The sequence below is a fragment of the Salvelinus alpinus genome, chromosome 24 (genome assembly GCF_045679555.1).
Source record: "Salvelinus alpinus chromosome 24, SLU_Salpinus.1, whole genome shotgun sequence".
In the NCBI taxonomy this organism is placed as follows: domain Eukaryota; kingdom Metazoa; phylum Chordata; class Actinopteri; order Salmoniformes; family Salmonidae; genus Salvelinus; species Salvelinus alpinus.
In genome coordinates, this window is record NC_092109.1 from 1,818,377 (window position 1) to 1,841,891 (window position 23,515).

At 42.9% G+C, this 23,515-nt stretch overlaps 1 protein-coding gene across 1 annotated transcript; it reads left to right on the top strand.

The window, feature by feature from the left end:
- Positions 1 to 1,742: 1,742 nt before the first annotated feature.
- LOC139551995 (serine/threonine-protein phosphatase 6 catalytic subunit) lies at positions 1,743 to 22,454 on the top strand. The gene is made up of 7 exons (XM_071363330.1): positions 1,743 to 1,887; positions 11,873 to 11,968; positions 12,111 to 12,176; positions 12,790 to 12,931; positions 19,622 to 19,701; positions 19,846 to 20,055; positions 20,563 to 22,454. The coding sequence occupies exons 1-7, from the start codon at positions 1,813 to 1,815 to the stop codon at positions 20,809 to 20,811; spliced, it is 918 nt and encodes a 305-aa protein (XP_071219431.1). The 5' UTR covers positions 1,743 to 1,812; the 3' UTR covers positions 20,812 to 22,454.
- Positions 22,455 to 23,515: the final 1,061 nt, after the last annotated feature.

The following is a 23,515-nucleotide window of genomic DNA, read 5'->3' on the forward strand; positions in this document are numbered from 1 at the left end:
CAAAGTACATTCATCTCTAGAAGACAGAACCCGTCTCCTTCCTGAGCGGTATGACGTCTGCATGGTCCCATGGTGTTTATACTTGCGTACTATTGTTTGTACAGATGAACGTGGTACCTTCATTCATTTGGAAATTGCTCCCAAGGATGAACCAGACTTGTTGAGGTCTACAATTTTTTTTCTGAGGTCTTGGCTGATTTATTTTGATTTTCCCATGATGTCAAGCAAAGAGGCACTGAGTTTGAAGGTAGGCCTTGAAATACATCCACAGGTCCACCTCCAATTGACTCAAATTATGTCAATTAGCCTATCAGAAGCTTCTAAAGCCATGACATGATTTTCTGGAATTTTCCAAGCTGTTTAAAGGCACAGTCAACTTAGTGTATATAAACTTCTGACCCACTGGAATTGTGATACAGTGAATTATAAGTGAAATAATCTGTCTGTAAACAATTGTTGGGAAAATGACTTGTGTCATGCACAAAGTAGATGCCCTAACCGACTTGCCAAAACTGCAGTTTGTTAACAAGAAATTTGTGGAGTGGTTGAAAAACAAGTTTTAATGACTCCAAACTAAGTGTATGTAAACTTCCGACTTCAACTGTATATATATATATATATATTCATTGATTCTTGAAGAATATAACTTATAAATGCCTCATGAGCTTAGTTCAACTGTCACACTCCATGAGAACCCCAAATATTAACTTGTTTTACTCCAATGTTAGTAAACATTCAATGTAAACAAACACTGTGTAGCCTCATAACATGGTTAAAACAATACTTTTGATATCAAAGATGGTCAGTCCTTGCATCCGTAGCTCTGTCTATTCATCTGAGAGTGGTTACATTTCTCCAGGGCCATCCCTCAGCTTTTTACCAAAACAGAGGCGGGGCGGCTGTTTTGTTATTGTTTGGATTTGCTTTGAACAGCTGCATATTATCAATATATCAAAGTGTCACCAACAAAAAGGTAAACAATAGGCCTATAGCAACTGCAGCATATGGCATTCATTTTTCACAGTAGTGCTCAAAGCATGCCATTCCATGAGCGCAGCATTTATTTCCAACTCGAATCAATGAGCACAATCAGTCCTCCATGACAACAAAATCATAAACAGAGTAGGGCTGGTTAATAAGTCCTTAGTTTTGGGGTTATGCTCAAGTAAAACAATTTGGCTGATCTATACTTCCATATTTCCAAGTCCTATTCTTGAAGATCAAGCGGTATAACATTTATTAGAATGACTGGAATTCTGATAGAATTTGGTTTTTAATGTAAAGATATAATTTAATCGTATTATTATATGTAGTAGAACGTGATGGGTTAGAAGAAGCCTACATAACCAACACATAAATTGCAATTTAACATCTATATATGGCCAGCTATGTAAACTGTAACATTGATTTATCCTGCAATAGATTGGTAACATACATTTTTGTCTTCTAATGCCTCTTAAGGGGAAATAAATCTAAAAGTAACTGAATGTAATCAGATTACGTTACTGAGTTTGGGATATCAAAAGTTACGTTACTGATTACAATTTTGTACAAGGAACTAGTAACTAACTAATTAAATTTAGAAAGTAACCTGCCCAGCCCTGTTGTATGTTTGCATTGTCTAGCTAGACTGCTAGAACGTTCCCATCTGATCTCGCCTCCTCCCGAACTGCCTTTCGTGAATTGTATTTCCATGTTTAGAGCATGACGATCTTGTCCATATAGAAGATCATCTTTGTAGAAACTCACTTCGCTTGAGAACAGGAAGTTATAGTCATTTACTTCCGATTTGTCTGCGGTTGTTGTTTTAAAATGGCGCCGTTGGACTTGGATAAGTATATTGAGATTGCAAGACAGTGCAAATATTTACCAGAAAACGACCTAAAGGTGAGCAAGAATTTATTTTTATTCGTGTACTTAACCAATACCGTTATGTTAGTGCATTCGATCAGACCAATATCCATCTTATTGCGACATCAATATTCAGAGAAACGGAAGCAGCTAATTTAGGTAACGTAACGTCAGCTAGCAAGTAACTTTAACTTGCCTGTTTGTTAGTTGTGCACGTCACAAATGTTAGCGACAAACCTAGGGGTAATCAAGGTAGAAGAGATGTTGTATATTCTCGTTAACTACTAACTAGACCTGTGATGGATATGCACCTTAGAGACTAACGTTAACGTGTTTATGTATTGAACACATTCAACTCTTACAACCACTCGTATTATAAACACACACGCAGTCAACCCTGCTGTTCAACCGTTACTATAACTTAAACCCCTTTCCAGTACGCGACATTCTGACGTCACTCACGGATGCGCCCGACTTGGCTGCAGTAACGGATCTGCCAGTCTAGCGACAACGTATTCAACTACGTGACCAAGGCACTAGATTTCCACGTTATGACTACTAAATAAACATAACTTTTTGGGCGTTCTCATATGCTATACAATGATGTTGCGATTCTTGCTATGATACAGTCGCACTAAGATTATATTTGGACCCTTGTGACCCTTTTGCATTTACAGTTACACTTATATTTGAGTCATTTAGCAGTACGTTGTTAGCTAGAGCGACTTGCTAACTGCTGCATTGACAGTCTGATAGCCAGTGGAACGATCACGTTTGACAATAGTGTATCTAAGTGTTTTTAAAAATATAATACAGTTCATTTGCGATGATGACACAAACATTAAGCAGGACATTTATACAAGCCTTAAAATCCAATTATAATCCAAAAGTAGTGTGAAATACACTCTTAACCAACATGTCAATGGAGGCTTTTTTGCTAGCATTCTGTAAGAACTTCCATGTTCTGCCACCACCTTGCATGCAGCGCCCTCTTACGGCAATGCTTGCAAACACAGAAACGGGTCTAAAAGTTAGCAAAAATTTAGGTGTCAAGGCCTGCGTCAGAGCCTGAAGGCATTAGATGTCCCATTTCCCTCATAGTTTCGTAAATAAGTACCATAGTCTTACAGCGGATGCGAGCTTCAACTGGAAGTCAGTGGAGTGAGCGGAGTAGTGAGGTGCCGTAGAGAACTTGTGTAAGTTGAATACCAGACGGGCTGCAGCGTTCTGGAATGTAGTTGCAGACCCTTAATGGCACAGGCAGGCTTTTCCACTTTTTGTTACATTACAGCCTTTTTCTAAAAATAGATTTTTTCCCCCGCATCATTCTACACACAATACCCCATAATGACGAAACAAAGTTTACATTTTTGTAAATGTATTACAAATAAAATTAAAATAAATTACATTTCTCGTAAGTATTTAGGCTCTTTACTCAGTACTTTGTTGAAGCACCTTTTGGCAGTGATTACAGCCTCGGGTCTTCTTGGGTATGACGCTACAAGCTTGGCACACCTGTATTTGTGGAATTTCACCCGTTCTTCTCTGCAGATCCTATCAAGCTCTGTCAGGTTGGATGAGGAGCGTCGCTGCACAGCTATTTTCAGGTCTCCACAGATATTTGTTCAGGGTCAAATAGCTGCCTTTTGGCAAGCTCCAAGCAGGTTGTCATGTGCCTTTTACTGAGGAGTGGTGTCTGTCTGGCCACTCTACCATAAAGGCCTTATTGGTGGGGTGCTGCAGAGATGGTTGTCCTTCTGGAAGGTTCTCCCATCTCCACAGAGGAGCTCTGGAGCTCTGTCAGTGACCATCAGGTTCTTGGTCACCTCCCTTACCAAGGCCCTTCTCCCCCGATTGCTCAGTTTGGCCCGGGCGGCCAGCTCTAGGAAGAGTCTTGGTGGTTCCAAACGTCTTCCATTTAAGAATGAGGAGGTCACTATGTTCTTGGGGACCTCCAATGCTGCAGAAATGTTTTGGTACCCTTCCCCAGATCTGTGCCTTGGCACAATCCTGTCTTGGAGCTCTACGGAAAATTCCTTTGACCTCATGGCTTGTGGGACCTTATATAGGCAGGTGTTTGCCTTTCAGAATCATGTCCAATCAATTGAATTTACCACAGGTGGGCTCCAATCAAGTTGTAGAAACATCTCGAGGACGGTCAATGGAAACAGGATGCACCTGAGCTCAATTTTGAATCTCATAGCAAAGGGTCTGAATACTTATGTGAATTAGGTTTTTCAGTTTTTTTTGCTAAAATGTTTGAAAACCTGTTTTAGCTTTGTTTATTAAGGGGCATTGTGTGTAGATTGAGGATTTGTATTTATTTAATACATTTTATAATAAGGCTGTAACGTAACAATGTGGAAAAAGGAAAGGGCTCTGAATACTTTCCGAATGCACTGTATCAGGCTATTATGCATACTACTACCTCTTATTTTATTTTTGATTATACGCTTTTTTTAATGTTATTATTGTACTACAATGTTGAGGGAGCTAGCACACAAGCATTTTGCTACAACTTTTTATACCTGCTGTAAACTGTGTAGCTAACATTACGTGACATTTTATTTGACTTAAATAGCTAGCTAGCTTCATGGGGTGAAGGCCGCTTACTGACGTTCACTCTAGAGCTAGTTAGCAATGGTTTGTGAACTATCTAGGAAGGATATCAGCACGTGCATTATAACAAGTTAGCCAGCTTATTGGACTAATAGTACTGTAGAGCTCTTTTTACTTGCACACAATATAGCTGGGTTGCCCCGTCCTGTCCCTAGTGGCCCACCACCCTGCAGCCCCCCCAAACCCAACACACTCAGCTTTAGGATCTTAATGAATCATTCATTGGTTTTGGGTGTGTTAGGCCAAGGCCAGAGTGACAACCCACAGGACGGCAGACCCCCAGGGCCAGGACTGAGCAGCTCAGCAGCTAGAGATAGCCTAAATAGGTATCTCCCCTGACGTGGGCATGTTTTCAATACAGACTCCTTTAGTCGTACTGTATTCCATATAAGCCATCCAGACCTTATGACAGTTGCCTAGTATACCCTTCATCTTGTAATAAATCTAGTGATACTTTACTTGACATTGTGCGAGGATAACCAACCTTCCAATTAAAGGCAATGCATTTCTTATCCGCTATACATGCTTGGTTACACAGTTTCTTAAGATAAGTCTCCAGTATCAACATTTCCAAGCAAACAAAAACAGGGAGAATCTGTAGACATGCTGCGATAAAAGATCCCAGCGTTCACAAGACCATAACATATGCAAATATGTCCCCTTTTGTGTTTACACCTCCAGTAGAGGAATAACATTTCTAAGTGCATGTATTCAGGTTCACTGGTATATATTAAATTCTATGGAAGGTCTTAAACTGCATTCATTTATGTCTGAGATTATATGAACATGAGTGGGCATTGAAACATATCTGTATCCATTCATCGTCTTCAATGGCTTCTTCCATGTCTTCCTCGCATAATGACCATTATTCCCAGATCCCAGACTGTAGCTTTAAGCTGCTGTCCTGTAGCTACTGTAGGTCTACCCATCAAGTCAAGATGGAATGTTGTATCATTCACTGATATTGTTAATATACTGCAAAGTTCACCTGAGCTCTATAGACTGGCCTTGCCTGGCTGTCTGACCCTGCTGGAACCCCTGTCACCATCTGATCTGATCCTGCTAGGACATGATGAGCGTAGTGTTGTGCACTAGAGGGCTGCATTCCTGCGGGTCCAGACAGAGATCAATGCGGTCTGCATTTTTCATGCTGCGGGCGGGAGCGGGTATGAAAATATTTTTGTCCTACAGATTATTTGGAAACGTTCCTCTTTCTGCTTTGTATGCGTTAGCCTGCTTTATTGTATTAAAAGCACATATTTTCCGCATTATTCACACACACAGAATTCACAGCTTCAACTTCAGTAGCCTACCTCTCCTAGTTGGGCGTGAGTGCACCTAGTATGTGTGGTCTCATTGAAATGGCGTAAGCTGCTTGCATGGGCGGAGAATTATGTGGCAGTTAACTTGAATAGGAAATGATTAAATATGAATAGACTAGTTTACTACAGTGTCTGTAAATAGTCTAATTGCAATAATAAATGATGTAATCATCATTGAAAGGGAAAAGGCACAACGCGCACAGGTTAGGCTACTGTGGTGAGCGAGCATTGCGCCTTTTCAATTTCAATAAGTATTGATTACCCATTTATTTGTCTCTGCCTGCAAATCGTCCTCATAAAAGTTACTCTATATCCTATAGGCCTATGCAGAACGTAGCAAGTGTTGCTGTCATTGTTCTTGCTGCTGTAAGTTCAGTAGCCATACCTGCGAGATCAGGTGTGCGTGTGGTCAGTTAAATAGAGTAGGCTATAGCCTCTGCATGGGCAGAGATGCATGTGGGAGTTATCTTTCCAAGGAAATGTACTTCCTAAATAGGCCTATGTAGAGATGAAACAGTATGAACATTTCATATCACGAATATAGTGACCAAAATTATCACGGTATTCAGTATTATCGCGGTAATGTTGAAATGTTCAAAAAAGTATTGATACACACACTGAAATAATTTCACCAAGTTTTATATTGAAAACCAACAAACAAATAAAATTAGCAGCACTATGCACTTTTTGTGTGCATAAACATTAAAATAATAACAGGGCCACCATTGTTCCAGTTCCCAAGAAAGCGAAGGTAACTGAGCTAAATGACTATCGCCCCGTAGCACTCACCTCCGTCATCATGAAGTGCTTTGAGAGACTAGTCAAGGACCATATCACCTCCACCCTACCTGACACCCTAGACCCACTCCAATTTGCTTACCGCCCCAATAGGTCTACAGACGACGCAATCACACTGCACACTGCCCTAACCCATCTGGACAAGAGGAATACCTATGTAAGAATGCTGTTCATCGACTACAGCTCAGCATTTAACACCATAGTACCCTCCCAATTCGTCATTAAGCTTGAGACCCTGGGTCTCGACCCCGCCCTGTGCAACTGGGTCCTGGACTTTCTGACGGGCCGCCCTCAGGTGGTGAGGGTAGGAAACAACATCTCCACCCCACCGATCCTCAACACTGGGACCCCACAAGGGTGCGTTCTCAGCCCTCTCCTGTACTCCCTGTTCATCCATGACTGCGTAGCCATGCACGCCTCAACCTCAATCAAGTTTGCAGATGACACTATAGTGGTAGGCTTGATTACCAATAACGATGAGACGGCCTACACGCTAACCATGTGTATGTGACATATAAAATTTGATTTGATTTAACATTTAAAGATGGCACCACGTGGCCATGAGAGGCAAGTGTCCATAGTGCAGGTTTTAATGAACACAACCTTAAGTAAGAAAATCCACTAAAAAGGTACTATGGTGTTGAACGCTGAGCTGTAATCAATGAATAGAATTCTCACATAGGTGTTCCTTTTGTCCAGGTGGGAAAGGGCAGTGTGGAGTGTAATAGAGATTGCATCACCTGTGGATCTGTTTGGGCAGTATGCAAATTGGAGTGGGTCTAGGGTTTCTGGGATAATGGTGTTGATATGAGCCATTACCAACCTTTCAAAGCACTTCATGGCTACGGACGTGAGTGCTACGGGTCTGTAGTCATTTAGGCAGGTTGCCTTTGTGTTCTTGGGCACAGGGACTATGGTGGTCTGCTTGAAACATGTTGGTATTACAGACTCAATCAGGGACATGTTGAAAATGTCAGTGAAGACACCTGCCAGTTGGTCAGCACATGCCCGGAGCACACGTCCTGGTAATCCGTCTGGCCCCGCAGCCTTGTGTATGTTGACCTGTTTAAAGGTCTTACTCACATCGGCTACGGAGAGCGTGATCACACAGTCGTCCGGAACAGCTGATGCTCTCATGCATGCTTCAGTGTTGCTTTCCTTGAAAGCGGCAGCTCTACCCACTGGGTTTGCCTGCTGCACACCTACTCTGTAAACAAGGGAATAGCTAATGTATTATTATTATTAGTTACATTATTATTATTATTACTCACACACAGACACACTATCTTCTGTGTTGCATTTGAGTATATGCAATGACCCCATGCTTAACTTACATGAATACAAATGAGTCTAAAGAAGAAAGTGATAGTAATTGCAATGAGCCCAACAATTTACATAAATATTGGAGTCTATAGTGTTTCTCCTGTTGGAACACTTTTACAACCAAGTCGACGACTGCCGGATTTTGAATGAACAAAATATGTTGGTTGGGTGACTAAACTACATAACGTGTTATCGTGTGCAATGGGCGACTAGTTTGCAGACACACGACACATGCAGCAGCAGAACAACGTGTAGTGTTTTTACAAGAGTAGGTAACACTGAAAGCTTCAGTTTACATTATTGACAAGTTATTAACACGTTCCCCCATTCCGAAGTCCCCACATTATGCGTTGAGCTAACAGTTAACTTACCTTGCATTCGCTATAAAGTAGTGGGTGGTGGTCATGAAGATGACTCAAGAGATTTGAAGTGTTTTTTTTTTGCATGTTCTACAGGCAGGGTGACCATCTTCGATTTGAAGTTTCCCTCAGCACTCTTGTAAAACCCAAAATACGACCACACTTCAGATTTGGTCCTCTTAGAAGGCTGAACAATCTCCCTTGCGCTGTCACTGCCTTCCACCATGTTTTCACACAAAGCAAAAACCACATTGCGTGCTGCGCCTGCATCAGACTGTTGCCAACTTTGGATAATGCTGGACAGTATTTACCGTGAGTTTTTCAAACCGCGGTAATCAAACACTGTTTTAATGATAATAAACAGTCGGGAATTTTATCGTGAAACTGGTAACCGTTTCATTACTAGGCCTATGATTAAGCTATAGTTTACTACATTGCCTAAATATTTATCACCCATATCTGTCTGAAAATCTTCCCACTCCTAAAAGGTTAGGCTATAAAAATAGCTTAAGAGAAAGTGCAAGTCAACTCTGCTCTCTTCAAACTACTTCTAGCATAAGGGCCATGTGAGAATCTCTAGTAATTTAACCTATTTCTTTAGTTCTTTTTGCGCATTTGATATTGTCTATAGGGCGCAGAATTGCTGGGACCATGGCTGGCAAGTGAGCTGCGTCACATACACCTAAAATAACATTGCAGTCTGCGGTTGGGTTTGGGACCAGTTCTTACGGTTGCGGGTAGGAGTCGGACAGAAAGCCAATGGCTGCCATTAGGAGTGGGATGAAGAAATCTGTCCCACGCAGACTTCTACTGTGCACATGACAGTGACGCTTGTAACATTAGAGCTGTTTTATTACTGTGTCAGTGGAAAAAGCAAGGAATTAGCTAGCGAAACTAACAGATCAATAACGTTACATTGTCATACTGACTAAAACTCACATTGCACATACAAAATGTCAGAATATCAATCTTCAGTCATTTGGCTGATGGTTTCATAATTTGATTCAGATCTAGTGTGATTGAGGCAAAAAGAATAGCTAACATTAACCAACTTTTGGCCAGCTTTCTCTAACAGTTGTCGTGATTTTACTTTCATTAATCTTATGACTGGTTTCTTATCAACTATGTTTAATTATTACCCTTTTTAAAAAAATATATTTTTATATATATTAATCATGTAACAATTATGTCATTAGGAATTGGGGCACCACGAGAGCGGTTGTTTAAATTAGAGGTTGACCGATGAATCGGAATGGCCGATTTTAATTAGGGCCGATTTAAAATTTTCATAACAATCGGTAAGCGGCATTTTTGGACACCGATCATGGCCGATTACATTGCACTCCACGAGGAGACTGCGTGGCAGGCTGACTACCTGTTATGCGAGTGCAGCAAGGAGCCATGGTATGGTGCTTGCTAGCATTAAACATATCTTATAAAAACAATCAATCTAAACATAATCACTAGTTAACTACACATGGTTGATGATATTACTAGTTTATCTAGCTTGTCCTGCGTTGCATATAATCGATGCGGTGCCTGTTAATTTATCATTGAATCACAGCCTACTTTGCCAAACGGGTGATTTAACAAGCGCATTCGCAAAAAAAGCACTGTCGTTGCACCAATGTGTACCTAACCATAAACATCAACGCCTTTCTTAATCAATACACAAGTATATATTTTTAAACCTGCATATTTAGTTAATATTGTCTGCTAACATGAATTTATTTTAACTAGGGAAATTGTCACTTCTCTTGCGTACTGTGCAACAGAGTCAGGGTATATGCAGCAGTTTGGGCCGCCTGGCTCGTTGCGAACTGTGTGAAGACTATTTCTTCCTAACAAAGACAGCCAACTTCGCCAAACGAGAGCTTGCTGTCCTAAATCCAGCTGGCTGACCACTCAGATGTGCCTGCATGGTGCTAAAGCACACCATTGCTGCTATTTGTATCACATTGCAATGATAAAACTGGGGTTGGACAAAAATGCAATTTCAGATTGTGGGGGGTGCATGAACCCCCGTCCCCAGTGAAAGTCGTGCCCCTGATCGAAAATATTTCACAGCGGTTTAGCTGGTACAATGATTCTCTACACACTATACTAGCTGATTTTGTCACACACACTGAAATTAGGCTAACTCTTAGTTTTAGTAACCAGGAAATGGCAGAGCGATTTCTGCATAGTGCAACTTTAATTTGAAGTTCCTGTTCTTTTTCAGACTTCTCACAAAAACAAGCGTAACGCTGTGAAATGTCAACGGCGCCCTGACAGGCTGATTACACCGCTCGTGTTGCATGCGTGAGCGTTGCAAAAGAAATTCAGAAATCTATATGATTCAATTATTGCACCCACGCTGCTCGCGCGTGCCAACAAGCGTCTGCGTTGGCAAGGGTTAAAATAGAAGTCAGTTCTATTTCTGACGCAGATCGCACTGCAAGTCCTGCCTCTCCCATCTCCTTATTGGTTTATAGAAGCAGGTACCCACGTGCCATCTCCTCATTGGTTATACCCACATGGGTGACTGAAAGACGAACGAGGTCCGTGGCGGTAATGCACCTAATCTATGAAAGTTGCCAATCGCAATATAAAGTCAAGAGAAGAAAAGGCCTGGAAGGAGGAGAGATGACTAGAAACGATTCGGTTGACCGTTTTATGTGTGGATTAATTGGTGGAGTAGAGGATCTTGTGCATTTCAGGTAAAATATCAACTCAATGTTTATATCCCAGGACAAATTAGCTAGCAACAGCAAGCTAGCTAAATAGCACAAATTAGCTAGCAAGTGCAAGCTAGCTAAATTGCCATAAATGTTTCATGCTTTTCGACCTGTCCCCAAATTAATATAATTGTTTCAGAGTTTGTTTTGATATTTTAACCTGCGTGTCGTGACCGCGTTTGGTGTGGGGGTACAAAATACATTTATGCACGATGGCGCACGCGCGCAGCCGGTTTGGGTTCCGTGTGAGCATACTGCAAGCTTTTTATTTTTCAAAGCCTTTTACATTTAATTCTGCTCATGTCATGCTAATGTAGCTATTTGCGACCCGCGGAAACAACTTCGAAGACGAGACGACCACAAAATGCGAAATCCTCAAAAGTTTCGCAAAGAAAGCTGCACCACTCTGTCAACAGAGCTCGATGTTTATTATCTGATGTTTTAGGCTACGAAATCTGACTTTTGGGCTATAATGAGATGTTAAAAACCCCACTGAATGTTTCAGAACATGAACAATCATATTTGTCTTGGTAACGTGTATTTTAGAACACAAGTAAGTAAAAAGTCATCACCAAAATGCGTTTTGATGGGGACACTACCATCCTCAAACTCAGCTCTGGACCTCGGAGCCAGTTCCACTGCGTTTTTTTTATTGTTCCCCTCTACTCAGGGACTGATTTTAGAACGGATAGAACAGAAAACCAGCAGGCTTCGGGCCTCGTAGCGTAAGAGTTAAATACCGTTGCCCTGCAACATTATTTCAATTTTGATACCTCTAACGTTAACAAATTCAAATATGGTTGTGTCAAAATATCAGTAGGCCCAACGTTGCAAGTGTTATTTGGCAGCCCGATAATTTTGTCATGTGTCTCACCCCTTACAGAGATTATGTGACTACGTATGTGATTTGCTGCTCGAGGAATCAAATGTTCAACCAGTATCCACTCCAGTCACTGTTTGTGGAGACATTCATGGCCAGGTATTATCTCATTTTCTTTTTTGATACCTTTCCCAAATTCCTTTTGTTCTCTTACTATGCACATTCTAAATATCTCAATTTTTATAGTAGTATGATCCACTTGACATGAATGTGAAATTGTCTTTCTGATCCCTGTCTCCAGTTTTATGACCTATGTGAACTCTTCAGAACTGGTGGACAAGTTCCAGACACAAACTACATTTTTATGGTAAGAAGTTGTATTCCATTTTTTTAAAGCTGTTCTGTAGCAGGGATAATATTGAGAATGGTAAGAAATCAAATGTTATTTGTCACGTAGACATGGTTAGCAGATGTTAATGCGAGTGTAGCGAAATGCTTGTGCTTCTAGTTTGGACAGTGCAGTAATATCTAACAGGTAATCAATGTATATAGCCTTGTTATTGTTACTTTTTATTATTACTTTTTATTTTAATATTTTGGTAAATATGTTCTTCTTCTTGAACTGCACTGTTGGTTAAGGGCTTGTCAGCAAGCATTTCACGGTAAAGTCTACACTTGTTGTATTCATAGCATGTGGCAAATAAAGTTTGATTTGATATGAGAAATGTAAGATATGTTAACATTATAAATAAAATGCAGTACATACATGTGATATGAATAATGTAAGATATGTAAACATTATTAAAGTGGCATTGTTTAGAGTGGCATTGTATGAAGTGACTAGTGATACATTTATTCAAGTGGCCAGTGATTGGGTCTCAATGTAGGCAGCCAGCCTCTCTGAGTTAGTGACTGCTGTTTAGAAACTGGATGACTTGAGATTGATCTGAACCCTGGTCTGTGACTCTCTGTTTCCTCAGGGAGACTTTGTGGACAGGGGATACTACAGCTTGGAGACGTTCACGTACCTGCTAGCCTTAAAAGCCAAGTGGCCGGACCGCATCACGCTTCTACGAGGAAATCACGAAAGCAGGCAGATCACACAGGTGTACGGCTTTTACGGTGAGCAACATGCCTAATTGCTGGGGGCACATCAACTCTAACAATATGGATCCTCGTAGGGTCTAGTGCCCTATTTATTGTGACCCGCTAACTTATTGGTTCTAACTAAATGAACAAATAAGTAATTTATAAGTTGACTTTCTTGGCTTATTCCTTTAAGCCCCTAGTGGCACGAAGAGCCTCTAGTGCATCTCCAGCAGACTCTGTTCGGAGCGCTTTTCTTGACCTCGTTCCAGGTGGTTCCTGCCTTCTTTGTCTCCTCCTCATTTTGCCCTTATGCACAGTGTCGCCCTAGATCATGTGAACAGTGATGTCAGGGTACTGGCTACAATTTTGTTGTGCATCCCCCAAACTTCTGCAGTATCATTACATCGACTGTTCCTGAGTCCTCGGCGCACTTTTTGAGGGAGGAAATATCCTCCGGTCTCCAGAAGCAGGCAATCCGAGTGGTTCCTATGTCGAAGATCCAGGGCGGCTGGTACCGCCGGTATTTCCTGGTTCCGAAAACGGTCTGGACTTTGCGCCCTATTATAGACCTACGTGCCCTCGACAAGCGCCTCAGTCTACAAAATAAGAATGCTCACGAGCCGCTGGCTATTAGAGCTGATTGGCTGGTGGCAGCGGAGTCGAGGGGGCAACATATCCATGCTACTGTCCTGTATTCAGTCTCTAGGCTTCATAAGAAACCAGACAAAGCTGTCTGACTCCATCTCGGTGCATTCCTTTTTTGGGTCTCGAGCAAGACTCGCTCACGTATCACGCTTTTATAGCCACGCGAAGGGTATTTGGGTTCCGGCTCTGCTTAGCCCAGTGGTTCCTAAATGTTTTTGGCCCACGACCCCATTTTCATATCTGAACATTCTTGCGGCCCCACCTATGTGAAAACAATTATGTAATTAACAGCCAATGTAAACTTTTTTTATTTGGTGCTATGGCAGTCAGTTGAAATACATTCTAACAGTATTTCTGATTGTCTTCACCATCACATACTTTTTAATGTTTGGCAGTCAATTGCAAATTAGTCTGAAATAATGTCTCTTATATCACCACCACTAATGAGATGGGTGTGCTTTGATGCATCTCGAGTCAGAGCTTCTCAAAGTCAGTGGGCATGGTCGACAGTGCGCAACTCATCTCTGCTGTCACATCCAACCTTGATCGATATTTGGTTTTAATGCAGACGAGAGCACTGAATCCAGCTTTGAACAGATATGAACTGGCGAATACAAGGTCAAATCATGACGTCAGTGATCTTTAGGTTGGAAAGTGAGAGCTCTAAAAAGAGGCCAGAGTTCCCGAGTTGGATGACCATAAACTATTTTTCCCAGTCGGAGCTTGTTTCTTTCCCGAGTTCCCAGTTGTCTCGAACGCACTAAAGTCGGGAGATTCCCGAGTTCCCAGTTCTTTTGAACGCGGCATTAATGCTCATAGGGAGACGGGAGGCTGTTCTCTGAGTCAGGGACCAAAAGTCCTCCGTAGTGACCAATGAATGCGTTGTCTGCAGCATTTGGTCACGACAGCATTTGGTCACGACAGATTTCACTTACCGGTATGTCAACTGAGCCCGGATCACAGTCAAATGGATTGGGAGGTAGGTCCAACCCAAACTGCTCTTCCAGGCGTTGGAGATGAGCATTCATCACTCGTGTGGGACACTTACTGATGCTTTTTTCCATTCATTTATTTTCTTTACATCCATTGTGAATGTCAACAGTTCCTCTCTCAATGTGAAAAATCTTTCCAACTCTCCCCCTCAATAACCACCAAACGTCTGTGTGAAATGGAATATTGTCATGCTCTGAACCTATATCTCCACATAGTTTTGCACGAAGTGGCTGTGGTTTGAAGTTTACTATTGAAGTTACCTGCTTGCTGTACACTGTATCTCCGAGTTCTGTGCTCTGCTCATTTGCCACCAGTTGCATCATACAATGCGTCCATATGGCAGAGGGAGACTCATTCATAACTGGAGTGCAAATCAAATCAAATCAAATTTTATTAGTCACATACACATGGTTAGCAGATGTTAATGCGAGTGTAGCGAAATGCTTGTGCTTCTAGTTCCGACAATGCAGTAATAACCAACAAGTAATCTAACCTACAATTCCACAACTACTACCTTATACACACACAAGTGTAAAGGGATAAAGAATATGTACATAAAGATATATGAATGAGTGGTGGTACAGAACGGCATAGGCAAGATGCAGTAGATGGTATAGAGTACGGTATATACATATGAGATGAGTACTGTAGGGTATGTAAACATAAAGTGGCATAGTTTAAAGTGGCTAGTGGTACATGTATTACATAAAGATGGCAAGATGCAGTAGATGATATAGAGTACAGTATATACATATGAGATGGGTAATGTAGGGTATGTAAACATTATATTAAGTGGCATTGTTTAAAGTGGCTAGTGGTACATTTTTACATAATTTCCATCAATTCCCATTTTTAAAGTGGCTGGAGTTGAGTCAGTATGTTGGCAGCGGCCGCTAAATGTTAGTGGTGGCTGTTTAACAGTCTGATGGCCTTGAGATAGAAGCTGTTTTTCAGTCTCTCGGTCCCTGCTTTGATGCACCTGTACTGACCTCGCCTTCTGGATGATAGCGGGGTGAACAGGCAGTGGCTTGGGTGGTTGTTGTCCTTGATGATCTTTATGGCCTTCCTGTGACATCGGGTGGTGTAGGTGTCCTGGAGGGCAGGTAGTTTGCCCCCGGTGATGCGTTCTGCAGACCTCACTACCCTCTGGAGAGCCTTACGGTTGTGGGCGGAGCAGTTGCCGTACCAGGCGGTGATACAGCCCGACAGGATGCTCTCGATTGTGCATCTGTAGAAGTTTGTGAGTGCTTTTGGTGACAAGCCGAATTTCTTCAGCCTCCTGAGGTTGAAGAGGCGCTGCTGCGCCTTCTTCACGACGCTGTCTGTGTGGGTGGACCAATTCAGTTTGTCCGTGATGTGTACACCGAGGAACTTAAAACTTTCCACCTTCTCCACTACTGACCCGTCGATGTGGATAGGGGGGTGCTCCCTCTGCTGTTTCCTGAAGTCCACAATCATCTCCTTTGTTTTGTTGACGTTGAGTGTGAGGTTATTTTCCTGACACCACACTCCGAGGGCCCTCACCTCCTCCCTGTAGGCCGTCTCGTCGTTGTTGGTAATCAAGCCTACCACTGTAGTGTCATCCGCAAACTTGATGATTGAGTTGGAGGCGTGCATGGCCACGCAGTCGTGGGTGAACAGGGAGTACAGGAGAGGGCTCAGAACGCACCCTTGTGGGGCCCCAGTGTTGAGGATCAGCGGGGTGGAGATGTTGTTACCTACCCTCACCACCTGGGGGCGGCCCGTCAGGAAGTCCAGGACCCAGTTGCACAGGGCGGGGTCGAGACCCAGGGTCTCGAGCTTGATGACGAGTTTGGAGGGTACTATGGTGTTAAATGCTGAGCTGTAATCGATGAACAGCATTCTCACATGGGTATTCCTCTTGTCCAGATGGGTTAGGGCAGTGTGCAGTGTGGTTGCGATTGCGTCGTCTGTGGACCTATTGGGTCGGTAAGCAAATTGGAGTGGGTCTAGGGTGTCCGGTAGGGTGGAGGTGATATGGTCCTTGACTAGTCTCTCAAAGCACTTCATGATGACGGAAGTGAGTGCTACGGGGCGGTAGTCGTTTAGCTCAGTTACCTTAGCTTTCTTGGGAACAGGAACAATGGTGGCCCTCTTGAAGCATGTGGGAACAGCAGACTGGGATAAGGATTGTTTGAATATGTCCGTAAACACACCAGCCAGCTGGTCTGCGCATGCTCTGAGGACGCGGCTGGGAATGCCGTCTGGGCCTGCAGCCTTGCGAGGGTTAACACGTTTAAATGTTTTACTCACCTCGGCTGCAGTGAAGGAGAGCCCGCAGGTTTTGGTAGGGGGCCGTGTCAGTGGCACTGTATTGTCCTCAAAGCGGGCAAAAAAGTTGTTTAGCCTGTCTGGGAGCAAGACATCCTGGTCCGCGACGGGGCTGGTTTTCTTTTTGTAATCCGTGATTGACTGTAGACCCTGCCACATACCTCTTGTGTCTGAGCTGTTGAATTGCGACTCGATTTTGTCTCTGTACTGGGACTTAGCCTGTTTGATTGCCTTGCGGAGAGAATAGCTACACTGTTTGTATTCGGTCATGCTTCCGGTCACCTTGCCCTGGTTAAAAGCAGTGGTTCGCGCTTTCAGTTTCACGCGAATGCTGCCGTCAATCCACGGTTTCTGGTTTGGGAATGTTTTAATCGTTGCTGTGGGTACGACATCGTCAATGCACTTCCTAATGAACTCGCTCACCGAATCAGCATATTCGTCAATATTGTTGTTGGACGCAATGCGGAACATATTCCAATCCGCGTGATCGAAGCAGTCTTGAAGCGTGGAATCAGATTGGTCGGACCAGCGTTGAACAGACCTGAGCGCGGGAGCTTGTTGTTTTAGTTTCTGTTTGTAGGCCGGAATCAACAAAATGGAGTCGTGGTCAGCTTTTCCGAAAGGGGGGCGGGGGAGGGCCTTATATGCGTCGCGGAAATTAGTATAACAATGATCTAGGGTTTTTCCAGCCCTGGTAGCACAATCGATATGCTGATAGAATTTAGGGAGTTTTGTTTTTAGATTAGCCTTGTTAAAATCCCCAGCTACGATGAATGCAGCCTCAGGGTGTGTGGTTTCCAGTTTACAAAGAGTCAGATAAAGTTCGTTCAGGGCCATCGATGTGTCTGCTTGGGGGGGAATATATACGGCTGTGATTATGATTGAAGAGAATTCCCTTGGTAGATAATACGGTCGACATTTTATTGTGAGGAGTTCTAGATCAGGTGAACAGAATGACTTGAGTTCCTGTGTGTTGTTATGATGATCACACCACGTCTCGTTAATCATAAGGCATACCCCCCCGCCCCTCTTCTTACCAGAAAGATGTTTGTTTCTGTCGGCGCGATGCATGAAGAAACCAGCTGGCTGCACCGAGGCCTGGCCGCCGTTCCGGGATAGATTTTTGTCTATATATATACAGCGCATTCGGAAACGATTCAGAACCCTTCCTTCCACATTTTAATTCGTTACAGCCTTATTCTAAAATGGGTGTGTGATTTAGGAACTACTGTTCCCTGAAGGAGCCAAACACCTGTTTGGCCACTCGTTCCTGTGCTTGGTGAAGAGTGGCGTTAAATTGAAGGAATGAATCCGAGCCTCATGCTTATCACCTGTGGAAGGTTGGGCTTCCATTCCAGCGAGGCGTGGATTTCGTTGGCCTTGTCGAGTGTGATTTTTAAAACCTTCGACCGAAGTCGCGAGATTGCCACTCCCCTTAGTATGTTGTACCTAATTTCCCTCCTTCAGGGAACAGTAATTATAGTTATAACATTACGTTTGGATATCTCTGCAGGATTGCTACAGCAGTTGACGTTCTGTTTCAGCTACCTCCTTTCCTCTATAAGAATCCAGGTTGCATCTGAGAGCCACTCTTTCCGATTGTTTTCCTTACAGCCCAAATTTCTGACCAGGTGTTGTTTAACGTGGACCACGTTAAACAACACCTGGTCAGAAATTTGGGCTGTAAGGAAAACTGCTCGTCCAGTGTGTTTTTCCTCAGTGAGATGGTGCTGAATCTGTTCTGCAGCGTGACAGCTTATGTCTCCTACATCGGTTGTGTTCTGGGTATTGAACTTATGATGTGGTTTGTTACTTGGCATCTTTTGAAGGCTCTCAGCTTGGTTTTGAGGGTTCCCACGACCAGGTGGTGGTCGGAGGCCATGTCAGTGCCTCTCCTAACCCTGATGTCAAGTAAGCTCCTTCTTCATTTGCCCTCTGGTGATATTGTCAAGTCCCAGGTTGCTTTATGGATTCTCTTGTTGGGAAAAGCTCCTCCCTCCTACAACTAGGTTGTTATTGGCACATGTGAATAGCTCTCCCCAACAAGGGGGCCATTTTATCTGACCAAGGCCATGAACCCCCATTATGGTCTCTTTACCTGTGTTGTCTGAACCTATCTTGGCGTTTAGGTCTCCCGTTAGGATCTTGATGTCTCTTCTGGGTGTTGCATCACAGACTGCTTGTAGATTCTCGTAATAGAGTTGTTTTGATTCCTCCACTGCATTGTTGCCAATGGTGACTTTCCTGGCTTTGCAGTTGAACCTTGCTGCGATGGTCCTTGGTGAAACTGCCTCCCGTTATGTGTTGTCTTCATTCTCGTGTCCTGAATAGGCAATCACTTCCCGCTTTGATAGTGTGGTCAAACCTGCACCATTCCAGCAAGCTTCAGCTAGTTGTTGTATTCCTTTATAACTTGGGCATCTTGTGCTGCTTTTCCTGCTTAGTATGTTGTACAGACATTCCAGGTCCCAAGTCGGATCGAGGTCTTGGTTGTAAAGAAGATTTTTCCACAGGCTTTCATCAGGCTACTTCATTAGTCCCCTCGGGAAGGGGTGGGGTCCATTTTTAGTTTTTAGAGTTCGCATTTGCATTGTTAGGTTTCTGTAACAGCGTTTTGTTTCACGTAAACAGGGTTGTTAGCCCTGTGCACAACCCCCAACCTGGAGAACAAATGTATAGGTTATTACTGTGTAATTATCATTTTTTTCCATTATCTGTGAATGTTGTACCATTTAAAAGGAAGCACTGCCAGAATTATGTGTGAAGTGTAATATAAATTGTTTTTTTTTGCAGATGAGTGCCAAACGAAATACGGGAATGCAAACGCCTGGCGATACTGCACTAAAGTATTTGACATGCTAACAGTAGCCGCTGTAAGTCCAGCCATTGATTTCAAATATTTAAAAGAAATGGCAAACACCTTGACTTTTCTCTCTTCTTTTAAGTGCATGTGCTTTTGCTATGTTACATTTTCCCACACTTATGAGTCTATAACTAATAGGAGTTTCTGACCACAGTTGATAGACGAGCAGATCCTTTGTGTGCATGGTGGCCTTTCACCTGACATCAAGACCCTGGACCAGATCCGCACGATCGAGCGCAACCAAGAGATTCCCCACAAGGGGGCCTTCTGTGACCTGGTGTGGTCGGACCCAGAGGATGTGGACACCTGGGCCATCAGTCCGCGAGGTGCAGGATGGCTCTTTGGCGCCAAGGTCACTAATGAGGTAAAAGCATTAAATATGTATCCTGTGTAGAGGGGGTAACTACCAAAGGGGATTATGATAAATGCAGGCCTAGACAGGCTTCCAGACGGACTGTTTTGGTTGCATTTGTTCTCTGGCCTCCTGTCAATCACAAGGCGTCATTGCCTATGCAGAGAGTAAGTGACATGGTCATTCAGTGCTTGAATTGTAAACTGAGGGGGGTGACTGTCCTAGGGTTTATGCCCTAGCACAACACCGCTGATTCTAATAATCAAAGCTTAAAGATGAGTTGGTTATTTGAATCCGCTCTAGTGCTAGGGCAAAAACAACGTGCACCCAGGGTGGGCACCAGGACCGTGTTTGGGCAACCCTGATCTAGGGGGGTCCAGGGTGCAACTTTTGATAGCACATGTGGGAAAAGTTCATCTGTAGCCTTGATGGAGGTCCAAGTGGAAAGGACTATTTGGGGCACACCTCACCTATGTTGAATACTGAGTTCCATCCATGATCCTTCTTTCCCAATTTCAGTTTGTTCACATCAACAATCTGAAGCTGATCTGCCGTGCACACCAGCTGGTCCATGAGGGCTACAAGTTCATGTTCGATGAGAAGCTGGTGACGGTGTGGTCTGCACCCAACTATTGTTACCGCTGTGGAAACATTGCCTCCATCATGGTCTTCAAGGACGTGAACACACGGGAGCCCAAGCTGTTCCGCGCCGTGCCCGACTCTGAGCGGGTCATCCCTCCCCGAACAACAACACCTTACTTCCTCTAATTACAAGAGCCATTTTGTTCAGTTCCAATATAAACCCCAGCCTCTTCCCCTTGCCCCTTTCCCTTTTGGTGTTTGCAGTCTTAAGGGAGCGGATTGGTGTAACTAAGACATATTACAATGGCTTCACCATGGTCTGGTCCAGAAACGACCATAGCTCTTGTCCCTTCGATGTTTACAGATCTGAAGGAATGAGATGGGTGTTTTCAATATGATAGAAGCTCCCCTATACCTCATTGGAAAGCTTGGTGGAGCTGTCACTAGTTTGTTTTACTTTACGCCTGTCTGATCCTTTCAGATCTACAAACACCAAAGTGATTGACGCTTCAATCAGTCTATTGATTCACATCAGCAGTTGTCGCAGAGTGCTTTTACAGATATCCAGCCTAAAACCCCCAAAAGCAAGCAATGCAGATCGTGATGCACAGAGGCTAGGAAAAATACCAGAAAGGCAGGAACCTAGGAAGAAACCTAGAGAGGAACCAGGCTCTGAGGGGTGGCCAATCTTCTGGCTGTACCGGGTGGATATTATAAGAGTACATGTCCATTTAGGCCAGATTGTTCTTCATGATTGTTTAAACAGTCATAGACGACCAGCGCAGGGTCAAAAAATAGTCGGTGGTTATAGAAGGTGCAACAGGTCAGCACCTCAAGAGTACATGTCAGTTGGCGGAACAGCAGATGCTTCTGGGCTGAATCTTCTAATGGGTTTGGCGCAGCTATCTATATATTTCGTACACCTACCTGGTTCCTTGTTATCTGAAAAGAGGTGTAGGTTAACGGGTTTGGGAATGGGCTATTGTCCCCACTGTCAACTACCCACCCCCAGCTTCTCCCAAGGGGACTTGCATCTCTTTGTTTTGTCTCCATTTTTTTTTTCTTGAAATATACAAACTCAGACCTCCCCCTTCCCTTGAAAGTATTTGATGTTGCCTAATGTGTTTTTATTTGCATTTATTTTTTACAGGTAACATTGCTGCATTGTATGAATTGAGTCAAAAGTCCTGTTGGCCCCTCATTTCAATTGAAGCCCCATCTTCATACATTACTACGTGCCAATGCACCTGCTTTAATTTCTACTCCCTCAAATTCCATTCAACGGTAGTAAATGGGACATGCTTTTCCAATAAAGTTGAATTGTAGCCAACAATGTATTTGTATGAATACTCAATGTTCTGCAGCTGTGTGCACATTCAAGTCATTCATCTGCTCTGCTTCTTTATAGGGTTATCATGATGTCTCGGATTGAATTCCTTTGATTGCACTGTCACAGAATTCCATGTTAACTATTGAATGGAGTTCAGTGGTGTGTTTGTTAGTGTTATCGTTCCAACTGGGTCGATATTGCAATTATGCTAAAAGCATGTCACCTGATAATATGGTCTTTCTCAGATGTAATCTATAGTAGAAAACTTATAATTTCCACCAAAGACAGCAATTGAAGTATCCTGTTGATTTTTAAACCAGATCACAGTCGATGGGGACGGGGACAGTCTTGGGGACTGAGTGGGTTATGATGCTTTTGTACATTCAAATAATTGTATTGATTATTGTTCCTATTTTTCTCTGCTCTGATTTGTTGCATCTTATTATTGTAGACTGCAACCCAAATACCAATTGAAAATAAAAGGCCTTTACTAACTTAAGTACCTGTTTTGTATTTTGTTGAAAAAGATCAGAGAAATCTCTTCTAATGGTGGTTGTTGCATTGGCGCAAATCCATTCAAGGGAGTAAACTCTAAACTTGCCTTGGCTTGAAGTCAGGGTTTGAGCCCTGCCGTGGTTGCACTGATTTCCATTTTGGTTGCATAATTTACGGGTGCAAAGCTGAAACATTGTTATTCTCTCAATTCTTATTTTTTTCCTTCACATGGTTAAATAACTCAAGCATAGATTGGTAACTTTCTAATTTGGTGCACTGAAACTAGAGCCCATAAGTAACTTTGTCAAAAAGAATGGCAGATTGGCCTATAGGTGGTGCTGTTATAAGTGGTCTCACTTAAAAACCCTCATATCCGTCGCCCCCGGTTTGACCTAGAGACTTGACACTTTGTATAGAGGTTTCTTTCCTCTTGAACAAATTTGCCTCAAGGGCCTAAGGTCTGTCAGGATAGAATTTCTTCCATCTTGGACATTTTGGAAAAACTTCTCATGAACCATAAATCCAAATGACACCATTATGTAGGCCAATGGTACATCTCTTAACTTAGTTTGTGAAAATCTAAGGGATCGGTTAAGAGCTGGCCCAGTTATTGATAAATCAGATTTTACGTGTCTATTTCAATCCTTTGTAAATCCCCTCCAACATGGCCTACCAACTTGAAACTTAGGATCATCAAAGACATTACCATGCTGAACCAGATTGTTTGGCATTGATATCTTAAAAAAAAAAAAAAAACTATTAACAATTCACTTGTTTGACTATGTAATGCTAATGCTTAAAATAATTAGGACTAAAAGTCATATTCATTCCAAATGTGGTCTTTGGACTCATCACAATAGTCCCTAAAGAGTTTGAGAAAATAACGTTGATGCGTTCGAAGATTAACATACATGACCAAAAGTAAGTGGACACTTGCTTGTCGAACATCTCATTCCAATATCATGGGCATTAATACGGAGTTGGTCCCCCCCACCTTTGCTATAACAACCTCCACTCTTCTGGGAGGGCTTTCCTCTAGATGTTGGAACATTGCTGCGGGGACTT